Here is a 12,521-nt window from a genome sequence, read left to right as displayed (position 1 = left end):
AACAATAAGTTGGGTGTTTTTTGGCCCATTCCTCCTGACAGAGCTGGTGTAACTGAGTCAGGTTTGTAGGCCTCCTTGCTCGCACACGCTTTTTCAGTTCTGCCCACAAATGTTCTATAGGATTGAGGTCAGGGCTTTGTGGTGGCCTCTCCAATACCTTGACTTTGTTGTCCTTAAGCCATTTTGCCACAACTTTGTAAGTATGCTTGTGGTCATTGTCCATTTGGAAGACCCATTTGCGACCAAGCTTTAACTTCCTGACTGATGTCTTGACATGTTGCTTCAATATATATCCACATAATTTTCCTTCCTCAAGATGCCATCTATTTTGTGAAGTGCACCAGTCCCTCCTGCAGCAAAGCACCCGCACAGCACCCTCTTTTTCCTCCAAACATAACGATGGTCATTATGGCCAAACAGTTCTATTTGTGTTTTATCAGACCAGAGGACATTTCTCCAAAAAGTACGATCTTTGTCCCCATGTGCAGTTGCAAAAAGTAGTCTGGCTTTTTTATGGCGGTTTTGGAGCAGTGACTTCTTCCTTGCTGAGCTGCCTTTTAGAGCATTTATTTGCAGAAAATAACAACTGGTCAAAATAACAAAAAAGATGCGGTGTTGTCAGACCTCGAATAATGTAAAGGAAATAAGTTCATGTTCATTTTTAAACAACACAATAGGAATGTTTTAACTTAGGAAGAGTTCAGAAATCAATATTTGGTAGAATAACCCTGATTTTCAATCACAGCTTTCATACGTCTTGGCATGCTCTCCACCAGTCTTTCACATTGATGTTGGGTGACTTTATGCCACTCCTGGCACAAAAATTCAAGTAGCTCGGCTTTGTTTGATGGCTTGTGACCATCCATCTTCCTCTTGATCACATTACAGAAGTTTTCAATGGGGTTCAGGTCTGGAGATTGGGCTAGCCATGACAGGGTCTTGATCTGGTAGTCCTCCATCCACACCTTGATTGACCTGGCTGTGTGGCATGGCGTATTGTCCTGCTGGAAAAAACAATCCTCAGAGTTGGGGAACAATGTCAGTGCAAAAGGAAGCAAGTTTTCTTCCAGGACAACCTTGTATGTGGCTTGATTCACAAATCTGCCCGATTTCAGCCTTGCTGAAGCACCCCCAGATCATCACCGATCCTCCACCAAATTTCACAGTGGGTGTGAGACACTATGGCTTGTAGGCCTCTCCAGGTCTCCGTCTAACCATTAGATGACCAGGTGTTGGGCAAAGCTGAAAATTAGACTCATCAGAGAAGATGACCTTACTCCAGTCCTCTACAGTCCAATCCTTATGGTCTTTTGCAAACCTCAGCCTGGGTCTTCTTTGCTTCTCATTGATGAAGTCAACATAGTCCCCTGTAGCTCAGTTGGTAGAGCATGGCGCTTGCAACGGCAGGGTTGTGGGTTCGTTTCCCACTGGGGGCCAGTATGAAAATGTATGCACTCACTAACTGTAAGTCGCTCTGGATAAGAGCGTCTGCTAAATAACTAAAATGTAATGAAGGGCTTTTTTCTAGCTTTGCACGACTTCAGCCCTGCCCCTAGGAGCCTGTTTCGAAACGTCCTCGCCGTGCACTTCACCCCAGCTGCCGTTTTGTAGGTCACTTGTTCTCATCCTACGGTTGTTGAGTGACATTCGAATGAGTTGGCGGTCATCCCGGTCAGTAGAGAGTCGTTTTCGCCCTCTGCCGGTCTGTAGCTTTGTTGTCCCCAATGTCTGCTGCTTGACCTTGTTCTTATGAACCGCCGTCTTTGACATTTTAAGGATGGAAGCAACCTGACGCTCACTGTATCCCTCTGCCAGTAAAGCCAGAATTGAACCCTTCTTTTCCTCACTCAAAACTTTCCTTTTCAACTCTTTTGGCATGGTCAATAGTTATTTTTTGATTAATATTACTTTTGAGGTACTATTAGCACTGTTTTTGCCATCCAGCTGGTCCTATTGCAAGAGGATAGTGATGACCACAGCAGTGGTTTTTATACTTTTCCTCGTTAAATAAGATTTGGTTCATGTGATCACCTAATCAGTACCTAATTCAGTAGAATGAGGTGTGCCTGTGTTGGAATTCAACAGACACTGGAATGGAATGGCTGTCATACATGTAGAGATGCTGATTTAAGAAAAAGTTGCAGTGGTCTCTTAATTTTTTCCAGAGCTGTATCTGTGTGTGTGTGTATATGTGTATATATATATATATATATATATATATAAGGCCATGACTATATATATATATATATATATATATGTGTGTGTGTATGTATGTATGTATGTATGTATGTATGTATATATATATATGTGTGTGTGTATGTATGTATGTATGTATGTGTGTGTGTGTGTGTGTGTATGTATGTATGTATGTATATATATGTGTGTGTGTGTATATGTGTATGTGTATATATATATAGGGATTGGAAATGATGCAAACAATTACATTGATGGAAGTTACAATCTATCTGCAATATTAAAGCTGATCTACCCCCCAAAAATTTTTACAAAACGAAGATACAAAGAGAGGAGCCCTTCAGTATTGATGTTCTATCACTTGGCTCGAGCTGGTTTAGTCGAGGTTCTGCTTCACACACCACTAGGACCGTGGACTACACCAACTATCAGAAGTAGAAATAGTTTGCAATCGGAGTCATGGCCTTGTCCCCCCCCCCCCCCCCCTCTAACCTCACTTGGACCAGTCCAGGGAGCAGTCTGTAAGTACTAAATAACATCAAGGAGGAACAGAAAAAAGATAGAAACGTAGGGGGTAATGTTATTATTGACATAGTGTTAAGAAGTAATACTGTGCTTTAGAAGTTAGCAGTGCAGGTTATGTGCAAAATAGTCTCTGGGTTAGAGGTTTTTAAATATTTTTTTTGTTGCAGTGTTTTATGAATTAATTAGCTTTTGGATTGATTCTATTGATTTTGTTGTTATAATCATCTCAATCTCAAAATAACTGACAAACTTTTTTTTCTCTATGCGATATTGAGGCATTCCTCGTTGGGGGTTTTGGAGAAGGTTCAGGGTTTGTAATGACATCACAGGGAGTCTCTTCCACCTTATGTTTGTCGCTTTCTAGATCTGGGTTCAAATACTATTTGAAATCATGTCAAATACTAAAGCTGGGCCTGAGTGAGCTTGCATGGTGCAATGGAACCAATTGATTAGTCGCAAAATGGCAAACCCCGCCCACCTGGCACTCCAGACAGGCTAAAGCAAACGCTAAACGTTTTGAAAGATTTCAAATAGTATTTGAACCCAGGTCTGTCTCTTTTCTTTTCCATATTATAATGGTGCATTATTACATTACAAACCAATATCCTTCATGATAAGTGAGTCCATTATACGCTTGGAAAGTGGGTAATGTCACGTTACAAATGGTAAAATGTAACAGTTGCTTACTAACGGAACTGCTTTCCAACTGTATCACTGCTCATCTATGTCAAATATAATGACTTTCTATTGAATCTCCCACCAGACAGACCTAGGTTTATATACTATTTGAAATCGTTTTAATTCTTTGAAGTTTGCCTTAGCCTGCCTGGAGTGCCAGGTGGGCAGGGTTTGCACTTGTCAATTGGTTCCATTGCCACAGGCAAGCTCAATCAAACACAGCTAAAGTATTTGTATTGATTTTGAATAGTATCTGAACCATGGTCTGTTTCCAACCATGAGCGCATTCAGTGGAGTGCAACGTCACATTGCGTTAGAAATACACTGTGTAGAACAGACTTGTTTCTCTGTCATGTAGAATAGGGAATCATGTCAGCTCTGTGCAAGGTATTTGTAACTGCAACGTCAGGCCTTCCTGAATGTCTTTATCCTGATGGGACTTGTTATGACGTCACAGTGAATCCCATATCACGTTTCCACGGGAGGTTTTGTGGTCACTTTTTCCACTTGCAGTGGAACGGGATCTGCCGTTTAAGATGTCATTCCATTGCTGAGCACAATGGTCCACTCAAGCTAAATGGGGGAGATTTCACCCTGCCATTACCTCCATTTTGATTAAGAACTAGTATGCACTTCAATGCATTCCCCTTTTTATTGTATATTTTCATGTTTACTTCCAAAGAAATTAATAGCTCAGCTGATCTACAGTCTTTGTGAGATTTTGTATACCTTCATTGTTTAAGCTATTTTGCTTTCTCAGGCCATGTTTGCCAAAACAAATGTTAATACATTCAGTAGATGCAGAAAAGTGCATTGATTCAACTGACTTGAAGAATTATTAAGTCGCGGTGTAAGGAAATGATGAATGCAATAAAATATTGTAAGATGTGATCGATATGTCTCAACTTGAAGGTCAAAGTGAATGTGTTATGGAGATTGAGCGATGGAGACCTTGCCCCTGACACAATTTTTTATGTATTGTTAGTTTCGCTCTTGTTTTTTCTAAAAGGAATGTATACGTCAGGTAAGCGCTCCCTTTATCACCTACCTGCACATGTACAGTGGGATCCGAAATTATTCACATCCTTGATAAAGGTGCCCAAAAATGACTGAAAAAAAATAATAAATACAAATCTAATATTGAGCTGCATTGTATGCTCCCAAAAAAATTGAAATTATTTTATACTAATACAATTGCTCAGAGAAATATATTTTGTTTAAGTAATACTTTTTGTCTCAAAAAGGTAGGGGTCAAAATTATTAATACCTCACCTCGCAAGGATAACGGCACTGAGCCTTTTTCTAAAATGTTTTATGAAAACACATTGGGAGTGAACTTAGACCATTCCTCCTCCATACAGAATCTTTCCAGATCCTTGATATCATTTGTCTGCGCTTATGGACTGCCCTCTTCAATTCAAACCATAGATTTTCAATGGTGTTCAAGTCCGGAGACAGACTGAGATGGCCATTGCAAAATGTTGATTTTGTGGTCAATGAACCATTTCTTTGTGGATTTTGATGTGTGCTTGGGGTTATTGTTTTGTTGGAAGATCCACTTGAATCAAGTTTCAGCCTCCTGGCACAGGCAAATTCTAACGTACTACTTACTAACGGAATTTAGAATGGTCGTACGCGTAGAAATTTATCAAACAATCCTACGAGCGTCATACGCACACCGGTAGGAGATAACATTGATAAATACCAATTGTTCTCAGCCTCAGTGCTCGTGCACGACCATGGCTGTTTACATTTCAGCCCTTTAAAGCCGTGGGGAATATACAACACCATGAAATACAACGGTGTAACCAAAAAAAGCGAAGAAAGAAAACTTGCAAAGACTGAAAGAGGTGCTAGTGTCAGAGCTTGAGTACAGACAAAATGTTTTATTTGGCTTGCTCAGTTGTGGCTTGACTAGTAAAAATAAAAACATTGCTACGAAGAGAGGACCATTAGGACAATTCAAGTTGCTTTAGCAATGGCAAATATACTTGAAATTATTAGGCAACACTCACCAACAAGCCATCCACATGAAGAGCATTAAAAACCTTTTGTTTGAATTGAAGAGGGCAGTACATAAGCGCAGACGAAGGATATCAAGGATCTGGAAAGATTCTGTATGGATGAATGGTCTAAGATCACTCCCAATGAGTTCTCCAATCTCATTTTTTATTTTTTTTTAAGGCTCAGTGCCGTTATCCTCACCAGGTGAGGTATTGAAAGGTATTAAAAACAGGGGTGTCAATAATTTGAGCCCTTTTTGAGAAAAAAACTAAAATTGTTAAACTAAATATTTTTCTCTGAGGAATTGTATTAGTATTAAATATAATTTCCCTTTTTTTATATATTTTATATAGTCATTTTTGCTCATCTTTATCAAGGGTGTCAATTTTGGACCCCATATTATAGGGTGTGTCCCAATAATATCTTCTTTCTAAAGTTTACGCTCGTTCACTACTTCCCACAAATCTAAACGCATTGGATTGATAGAGGAATGAACGCATTGGATTGGTAGAGGAATGGGCTAGAGGGAGTTTCCACTATATTTTTTACGCCAGTCATTTCCTTTCAAATCAGTGAAGGGAACAAGTGCACACTTTGGGAGGAAGGAGAGATTATTGGGACGTGGCCTTTTTGTTTCTTTTAGTTACATTTTGTATACATTTTTTAATGTTTTGTTCTAAATGAACTAAGCCGATATTGTGTCTGTTTTGCTTATGTTTTCCTTTCAGAGTACAGTCGGTTTGAAGCCAAGATCCACGACCTGCGAGAACAGATGATGAACAGCAGCATCAGCTCGGGGTCGGGCTCGCTGCGGACCAGCCAGAAGAGGTCACTCTACGTTAGGTAAGGGATGTAGCTCAGTTGGTAGAGCACGGCGTTTGCAACGCCAGGGTTGTGGGTTCGATTCCCACAGGGGGCCAGTATGAAAAATAAAAAAATAATGTATGCACTCACTAACTGTAAGTCGCTCTCGATAAGAGCGTCTGCTAAATGACTAAAATGTAAATGTAAATGTAATGTAAAATGTAAGACCTAAATCACCAAAAGAGGTTCCCCCGAAATGTAAATGACCATTAGCTTTAACCCCTGTAGGTCTAAGCCCTTATATCGCAATATCTACTAAGCTAACATATGGAATTGTTTTAAAATGGTCAATAAATGTATCATTTAGCAACTTGATTTTGAGTTTTAGTACCCTTGTAAGTATCAAAAAAATATGACAAAATAATTTTATGAAACATTGAATTTGGCCTTTTACTTTCCAACAAGTCAGTTCGTAAAATTTCTGCCCTACTAGAGCTGCCCCGGTCAACTGTAAGTGCTGTTATTTTGAAGTGGAAACATCCAGGAGCAACAACGGCTCTGCCGCAAAGCTCTCAGAACGTGACCGCCGAGTGCTGAAGTATTTAGCGCGTTAAAAGTGTCTGTCCTCGGTTGCAACACTCCCTACCGAGTTCCAAGCTGCCTCTGGAAGCAACGTCAGCACAACAACTGTTCATCGGGAGCGTCATGAAATGGTTTTCCATGGCCGAGCAGCTGCACACAAGCCTAAGATCACCATGCGCAATGCCAAGCGTCGGCTGGAGTGGTGTAAAGCTCGCCGCCATTGGACTCTGGAGTGATGAATCACGCTTCACCATCTGGCTATCCAACGGACTAATCTGGGTTTGGCGGATGCCAGGAGAACGATACCTGCCCAAATGCATAGTGCCAACTGTAAAGTTTGGTGGAGGAAGAATAATGGTCTTGGGCTGTTTTTCATGGTTCGGGTTAGGCCCCTTAGTTCCAGTGAAGGGAAATCTTAACGCTACAGCATACAGTGACATTCTAGACATCTTCTGTGCTTCCAACATGGTTGCAACAGTTTCCTGTTTCAGCATGAGGTCCATACAGAAATGGGTTGTCGAGATCGGTGTGGAAGAACTTGACTGGCCTGCACAGAGCCCTGACCTCAACCCCATCCAACACCTTTGGGATGAATTGGAACGCCGACAACGAGCCAGGCCTAATCGCCCAACATCAGTGCCCGACCTCACTAATGCTGAATGGAAGCAAGTCCCCGCAGCAATGTTCCAAGATCTAGTGGAAAGCCTTCCCAGAAGTGGAGGCTGTTATAGCAGCAAAGGGGGGACCAACTCCATATTAATGTCCATGATTTTGGAATGAGATGTTCGAAGAGCAGGTGACCACATACTGTTGGTCATGTAGTGTATAAGAAAACTTAAGGGAAAATGTTTAGAGCCATGTTTGGTCACGTTATTTTGGGCACATTTGACCCCCTTTGCACTTTTTGCAATTTCTGCAGCCTGGTACTGTGTTACATTGACGGCTCCCTTGAAGCTTGTGTGTGTCGTAGAGCAGGACAACCAACACGTTCGTGTTCACGAGAATCTCCGCTTTCGATTTTGGTGACATATTGGTTTGTAGCTTACACGGTTTGGGTTTTACAGACAATCTCGTGGCTAATTTCTTGTCCGGATCCTCTCGTGTAGAAAAAGGCCGCTATCACAAGCCCCATGTTATGGAATAGGCGCACAATGGGAGTCCCATATGGTGGCGCACAATTGGCCCAGCATCGTCCGGGTTAGGGGAGGCTTTGGCCGGGGAGGCTTTACCTGGCTCATCGTGCTCTAGCGACTCCTTGTGGCGGGCCGGGCGTCTGCAGGCTGACCTCAGTCGTCAGTTGAACGGTGTTTCCTCCGACACATTGGTGCAGGTGGCTTCCAGATTAAGCGAGCGGGTGTTAAGAAGCGCGGCTTCATTGAAATTAGCCATTTGTGGAATATAAGGTTTCTACATGATGTAAAAATCACTATTGAGATGCATTAAATTGAAAATGGTACGCTCTTTAAGAGCGTCAAGTTTGTGATGACGACATGCAAGACATCTATCATTCATTCATTGCTAAGATCATTGATCTCCTGAAGAAGCTATCCCCTTTTACTTTCTGTGCCCCCAAATTGAGACCTTGGTGCTTAAATAAAGGTTAAATAAAAAAATGTGGTGGGGCGGGGGGATATTCTGGTAAAGTTACCAGGTTGTTAGCTAGCTAGCTAATGAGGTAACAAACATGACTGAGCAAGGTGTAAAACAAATGCGGCCCACAAATAGTTTTATAGCATGGTTTCTGTGACAGGAAGAAAAAAAGGTTGCGCCGGTAATATGGGTCAGATCTTTTGAACTGTTTTGGTTAGAAACTAGCAGTTTTCGCTGTATTAATGGTGCATGATGTTAAATAATCTGCGCTCAGGAAACAGTGGTACAGCGAAGCCTTATCATTACAACAATTATTATAAATAAAAATTAAACAAAAATATTGGATTCTTTTTTGGGTCGCATTGGTGCTCCCCAATTAAAAGTCCTGGTCGCACAGCAAAATATTTGGTTGCATATGCGAACAAATTGGTCGCACTTTAGAGCCCTGCTTAACCTAAATAAATCTACATTTCAGATGTTTTAGAAGTTTGTCAAAAGTATTCTTCTGTTGAGTTAATTCCATGTCTCAGGCCATCTGTTTTGTAGATTGAGCTATATTCCGCAATCTAAAATGAATGGAAAAGATAAGCACTGTATGTTTTCTAAATTTGCAGTGCTCATATTTCCATTAATTTAGTTGAGGCATATAGCTGGATCAACACAACCAATGGCGTGGGATGTGGACTTATCTTAACATTGTACTACTTTTGTGGTCTCAGAAACATCTGTAGTTGTATAATGTTTGGGGCGGCAGGTAGCTTAGTGGTTAAGAGCGTTGTGCCAGTAACCGAAAGCTCGCTGGTTCTAATCCGAGCCGACTAGGTGAAAAATCTGTCTGTGCTCCTGTAAGTCGCTCTGGATAAGAGTGTCTGCTAAATGACATAAATGTAAATAAATGTAATCAAATATTAGCCATATGCCAGCCAGATGACCACATCTAAATGATCAAACTCACTGAGTGTGACTCGTTTCCTACTCTTTCCAGAGCCCTATTCGACTATGACAAGACAAAGGACTCAGGGCTCCCCTCTCAGGGGCTCAACTTTAAATTCGGGGACATCCTGCATGTGGTGAACGCCTCAGACGACGAGTGGTGGCAGGCGCGGCAGGTGACCCCGGAGGGCGAGGCCGAGGAAGTGGGTGTCATCCCCAGCAAGAGAAGGTAAACCCCCCTCCTGTTTTTCTCTTCTAACTCGTAGTTAGTTGTACTCCTGATGTCCCAGGTCTGAATCGGTCCCTGATTAGACAGAGAGAATAAAAACCAAAAGTGTTTCGGACCTCCACGACAAGTTGCCTATCCCTGCCATAGTCCACAGCTCCTACACAATTAATGCTGTGACTGCAAAACACATTTACTTTTAAAGAACTTGCCGTTCTAAAAATTTATTTGGCACATATTAGGTTTCTCCCTGCCTAAGATTTGGTTTCCATTAGACAGTTTCTGAATATTTATCCATGGCCACTGAGTGGTCTGGATCTAGATACTTCTCTCGGTGTCCGATGTCCTGTATGTCAGGGCCCCAAATGAATGGAGAAGATGAGCACTGCAAATCTCGAAATTGCGTGGTGCTTATCTTTACCATTCATATTGGATTGTTGCATACAATAGGATCTACAAAATAGTTCACTCAAAAGAAGACTACTTTTGAGCTATGAAAACGTCTAACAAACGTTGAATTTTGAATTGTTGGAATCAGGAAAGAGAATAAGCAGGGAGGGACTCTTGAATCTTGCAAACATGTTACTGACATATTTTATCAGGTTAATGACCTCTAATGAACTTTCATGACCTTCAGGGTGGAGAAGAAAGAGAGGGCGCGGCTAAAGACGGTCAAGTTCAACTCCAAGTCGCGAGACAGAGGGGTAAGTAACAGACTGTCATCTCTTTGTATCATTATGAAGAAGGAGGTACATTAGCTTTAGTGTTTGATCTGATTAATTAGTATTGTGACACTTACTAGCAATACTTGCATTGTGTTTAATTAGGGTTTGAAATTTATGATTTCAGATTTAATCATATAGTCTGCATACAGGATGACCTTAACATTCGGAATGTACAGTGGGGTCCGGAATTATTGACACCCTTGATAAAGATGAGCAAAAATGACTGTAAAATAAATAATTTAAATACTGAGCTATATTGGATGCTCCAAAAATTGGGGAATTAGATTATTTTATACTAATAAAATTGCTCAGAGAAAGATATTTGGTTTAACAAGTAATACTTTTTATCCTGACCTAGTGAGATATACATGGCGGAGACTCAATCAAGCTAGTCGTCTTGACTTCTTTCTTATGTCATTCTCGTTAGCACCAAAAGTTTAAAAAGTGTTGATAGGGGACAGAATGCGGTTGGACCATCATATAATTGGCATATACATTACTCTTATTGAATTTCCACGTGAGCGAGGATATTGGACATTTAATCAAAGCCTATTGGGTGATAACTTGTTTTTAACTAGGACAGAGGAATTTATAACTGAATATTTCCAACATAACATAGGTACAGCAAATCCCCTTATTGTATGGGACAATTTTAAATATGCCTTTAGAGGCCATGCAATTCAGTACTCATCTCAAACAAAAGCAATTTAAGTTAAGAGTCAATACTAACAAAGGAAATAGGTCTAACAGAACAGATAGATAGCAATAAAAACTGTAACATAGAGGCTCATAATAAACTAGAGGAAAAACCAAAAGAAATTGAGAAACTTATTCAAGAAAGATCAAGTGTAATATGGAATATGGGGGAAAATGCACCAAATTCTTTTTTAATCTTCAACATAGAAATGCTACTAAAAATAATTTACTGAAACTGGTTACGAATGACAGAGTCACCCATGATTCAGCAAATTATATTTTGAAGGAGGAAGCAAAGTACTTTAAGCATATGTTTTCGTTTGTCGCCTCCATCTCCTCTAACTGAAGATAATTGTAGGGATTTTTTTTCTATTGATAATGTAAAATTAACAGCCATACAGAAAGACTCATGTGAAGGTGAAATTACAGAGGAGGAACTTCTGGATGCAATTAAAGACTTTAAGTCCGGGAAAACTCCAGGGTTTGATGGCATACCAGTCGAGGTATACCAAACCTTTTTTGATATACTCAGAGGACCGTTATTAGCATGTTTTAACCACTCCTATGTAAATGGTAGATTATCAGACACTCAAGAAGAAGGTTACAGGATACAAGTGGGAACTATAAAGATCCAGTCCATTTTAAAAATTGGAGGCCCCTTACACTTCAGTGTTGTGATGGGAGAAAAAAAATCTAACAATGTATAGTGCACATAATTAAAAAGGTATTGTCGGACATTATTCATTCTAATCAGACAGGTTTTTTACATGGACGATATATTGGAGATAATATAAGGCAAGTACTGGAAATGTCTGCTCTACCCAAAATTACAACCAAATAATTGCAGCATTACTGCAAAAATGGAAGAGGAAGGGTGAAAAAGTAAGGAACTTGTCTGTCGGCCCTGCATTAAAGACCATGATTGGTTAAAGAAAATTGTGATAAATAAAAAAGTATACCAGTTTAATTTCAGGACCAAAGGATTGACAACCGTCCCATGTAGATTGCAAAATAGTTGGGAAGAGATTTTTGACGTACCGATTCCATGGCATAGTGTTTATGAACTGATACGCAAAACGACGCCGGATTCAAAACATAGAATTTTTCAATTTAAATTATTATACAAAATTCTTGCTACCAATATAATGTTATTTATATGGGGGATACAATCTTCCCAGCTCTGCAGATTTTGCTGCAAAGAGACAAACATTAGATCATTTGTTTTGGTACTGTCCATTTGTAGCTTGTTTTTGGTCACAGGTCCAGGAATGGCTGAAGGATTGCAATATTTACCTGGAGCTAACCCTGCAAATAGCACTACTGGGTGATGTGAAAAGTCATAGTCAATCGATCAATTATATAATAATACATTTAGCAAAAATGTTTATTTTCAATTTACAATCTGTAGAAACAATGAGAATAGAAGGGTTCAGAACTTTTGTGAAACATTAAAGTACAGTTGAAAAATATATGGCAAATAGAAATCCAATATGGATGGTGTTAAGAGATAGATGGGTGTTGAATGGAGCTGAAGGATCGGACTAATAACAACTAACAACAACTAA

The 12,521-nt window shown here is 40.1% G+C and overlaps 1 protein-coding gene across 2 annotated transcripts in view; it reads left to right on the top strand.

Moving 5' to 3' along the window:
* dlg1b (discs large MAGUK scaffold protein 1b) overlaps window positions 1-12,521 on the top strand; it is a 265,655-nt gene that overhangs the window by 228,229 nt on the left and 24,905 nt on the right. For both annotated transcript variants that reach the window (XM_084187957.1, XM_084187958.1), the window contains 3 exons: window positions 6,129-6,243; window positions 9,362-9,538; window positions 10,173-10,239. In XM_084187957.1, coding sequence (XP_084044083.1) covers window positions 6,129-6,243; window positions 9,362-9,538; window positions 10,173-10,239 — 359 coding nt within the window. The remainder of the gene's footprint in view (window positions 1-6,128; window positions 6,244-9,361; window positions 9,539-10,172; window positions 10,240-12,521) is intronic.

Source organism: Coregonus lavaretus (assembly GCF_964263955.1).
Source record: "Coregonus lavaretus genome assembly, chromosome: 23".
Classification (NCBI taxonomy): Eukaryota; Metazoa; Chordata; class Actinopteri; order Salmoniformes; family Salmonidae; genus Coregonus; species Coregonus lavaretus.
Note: the sequence above shows the minus strand (reverse complement) of the source record. Positions and strands in the feature narration are given on the sequence as shown.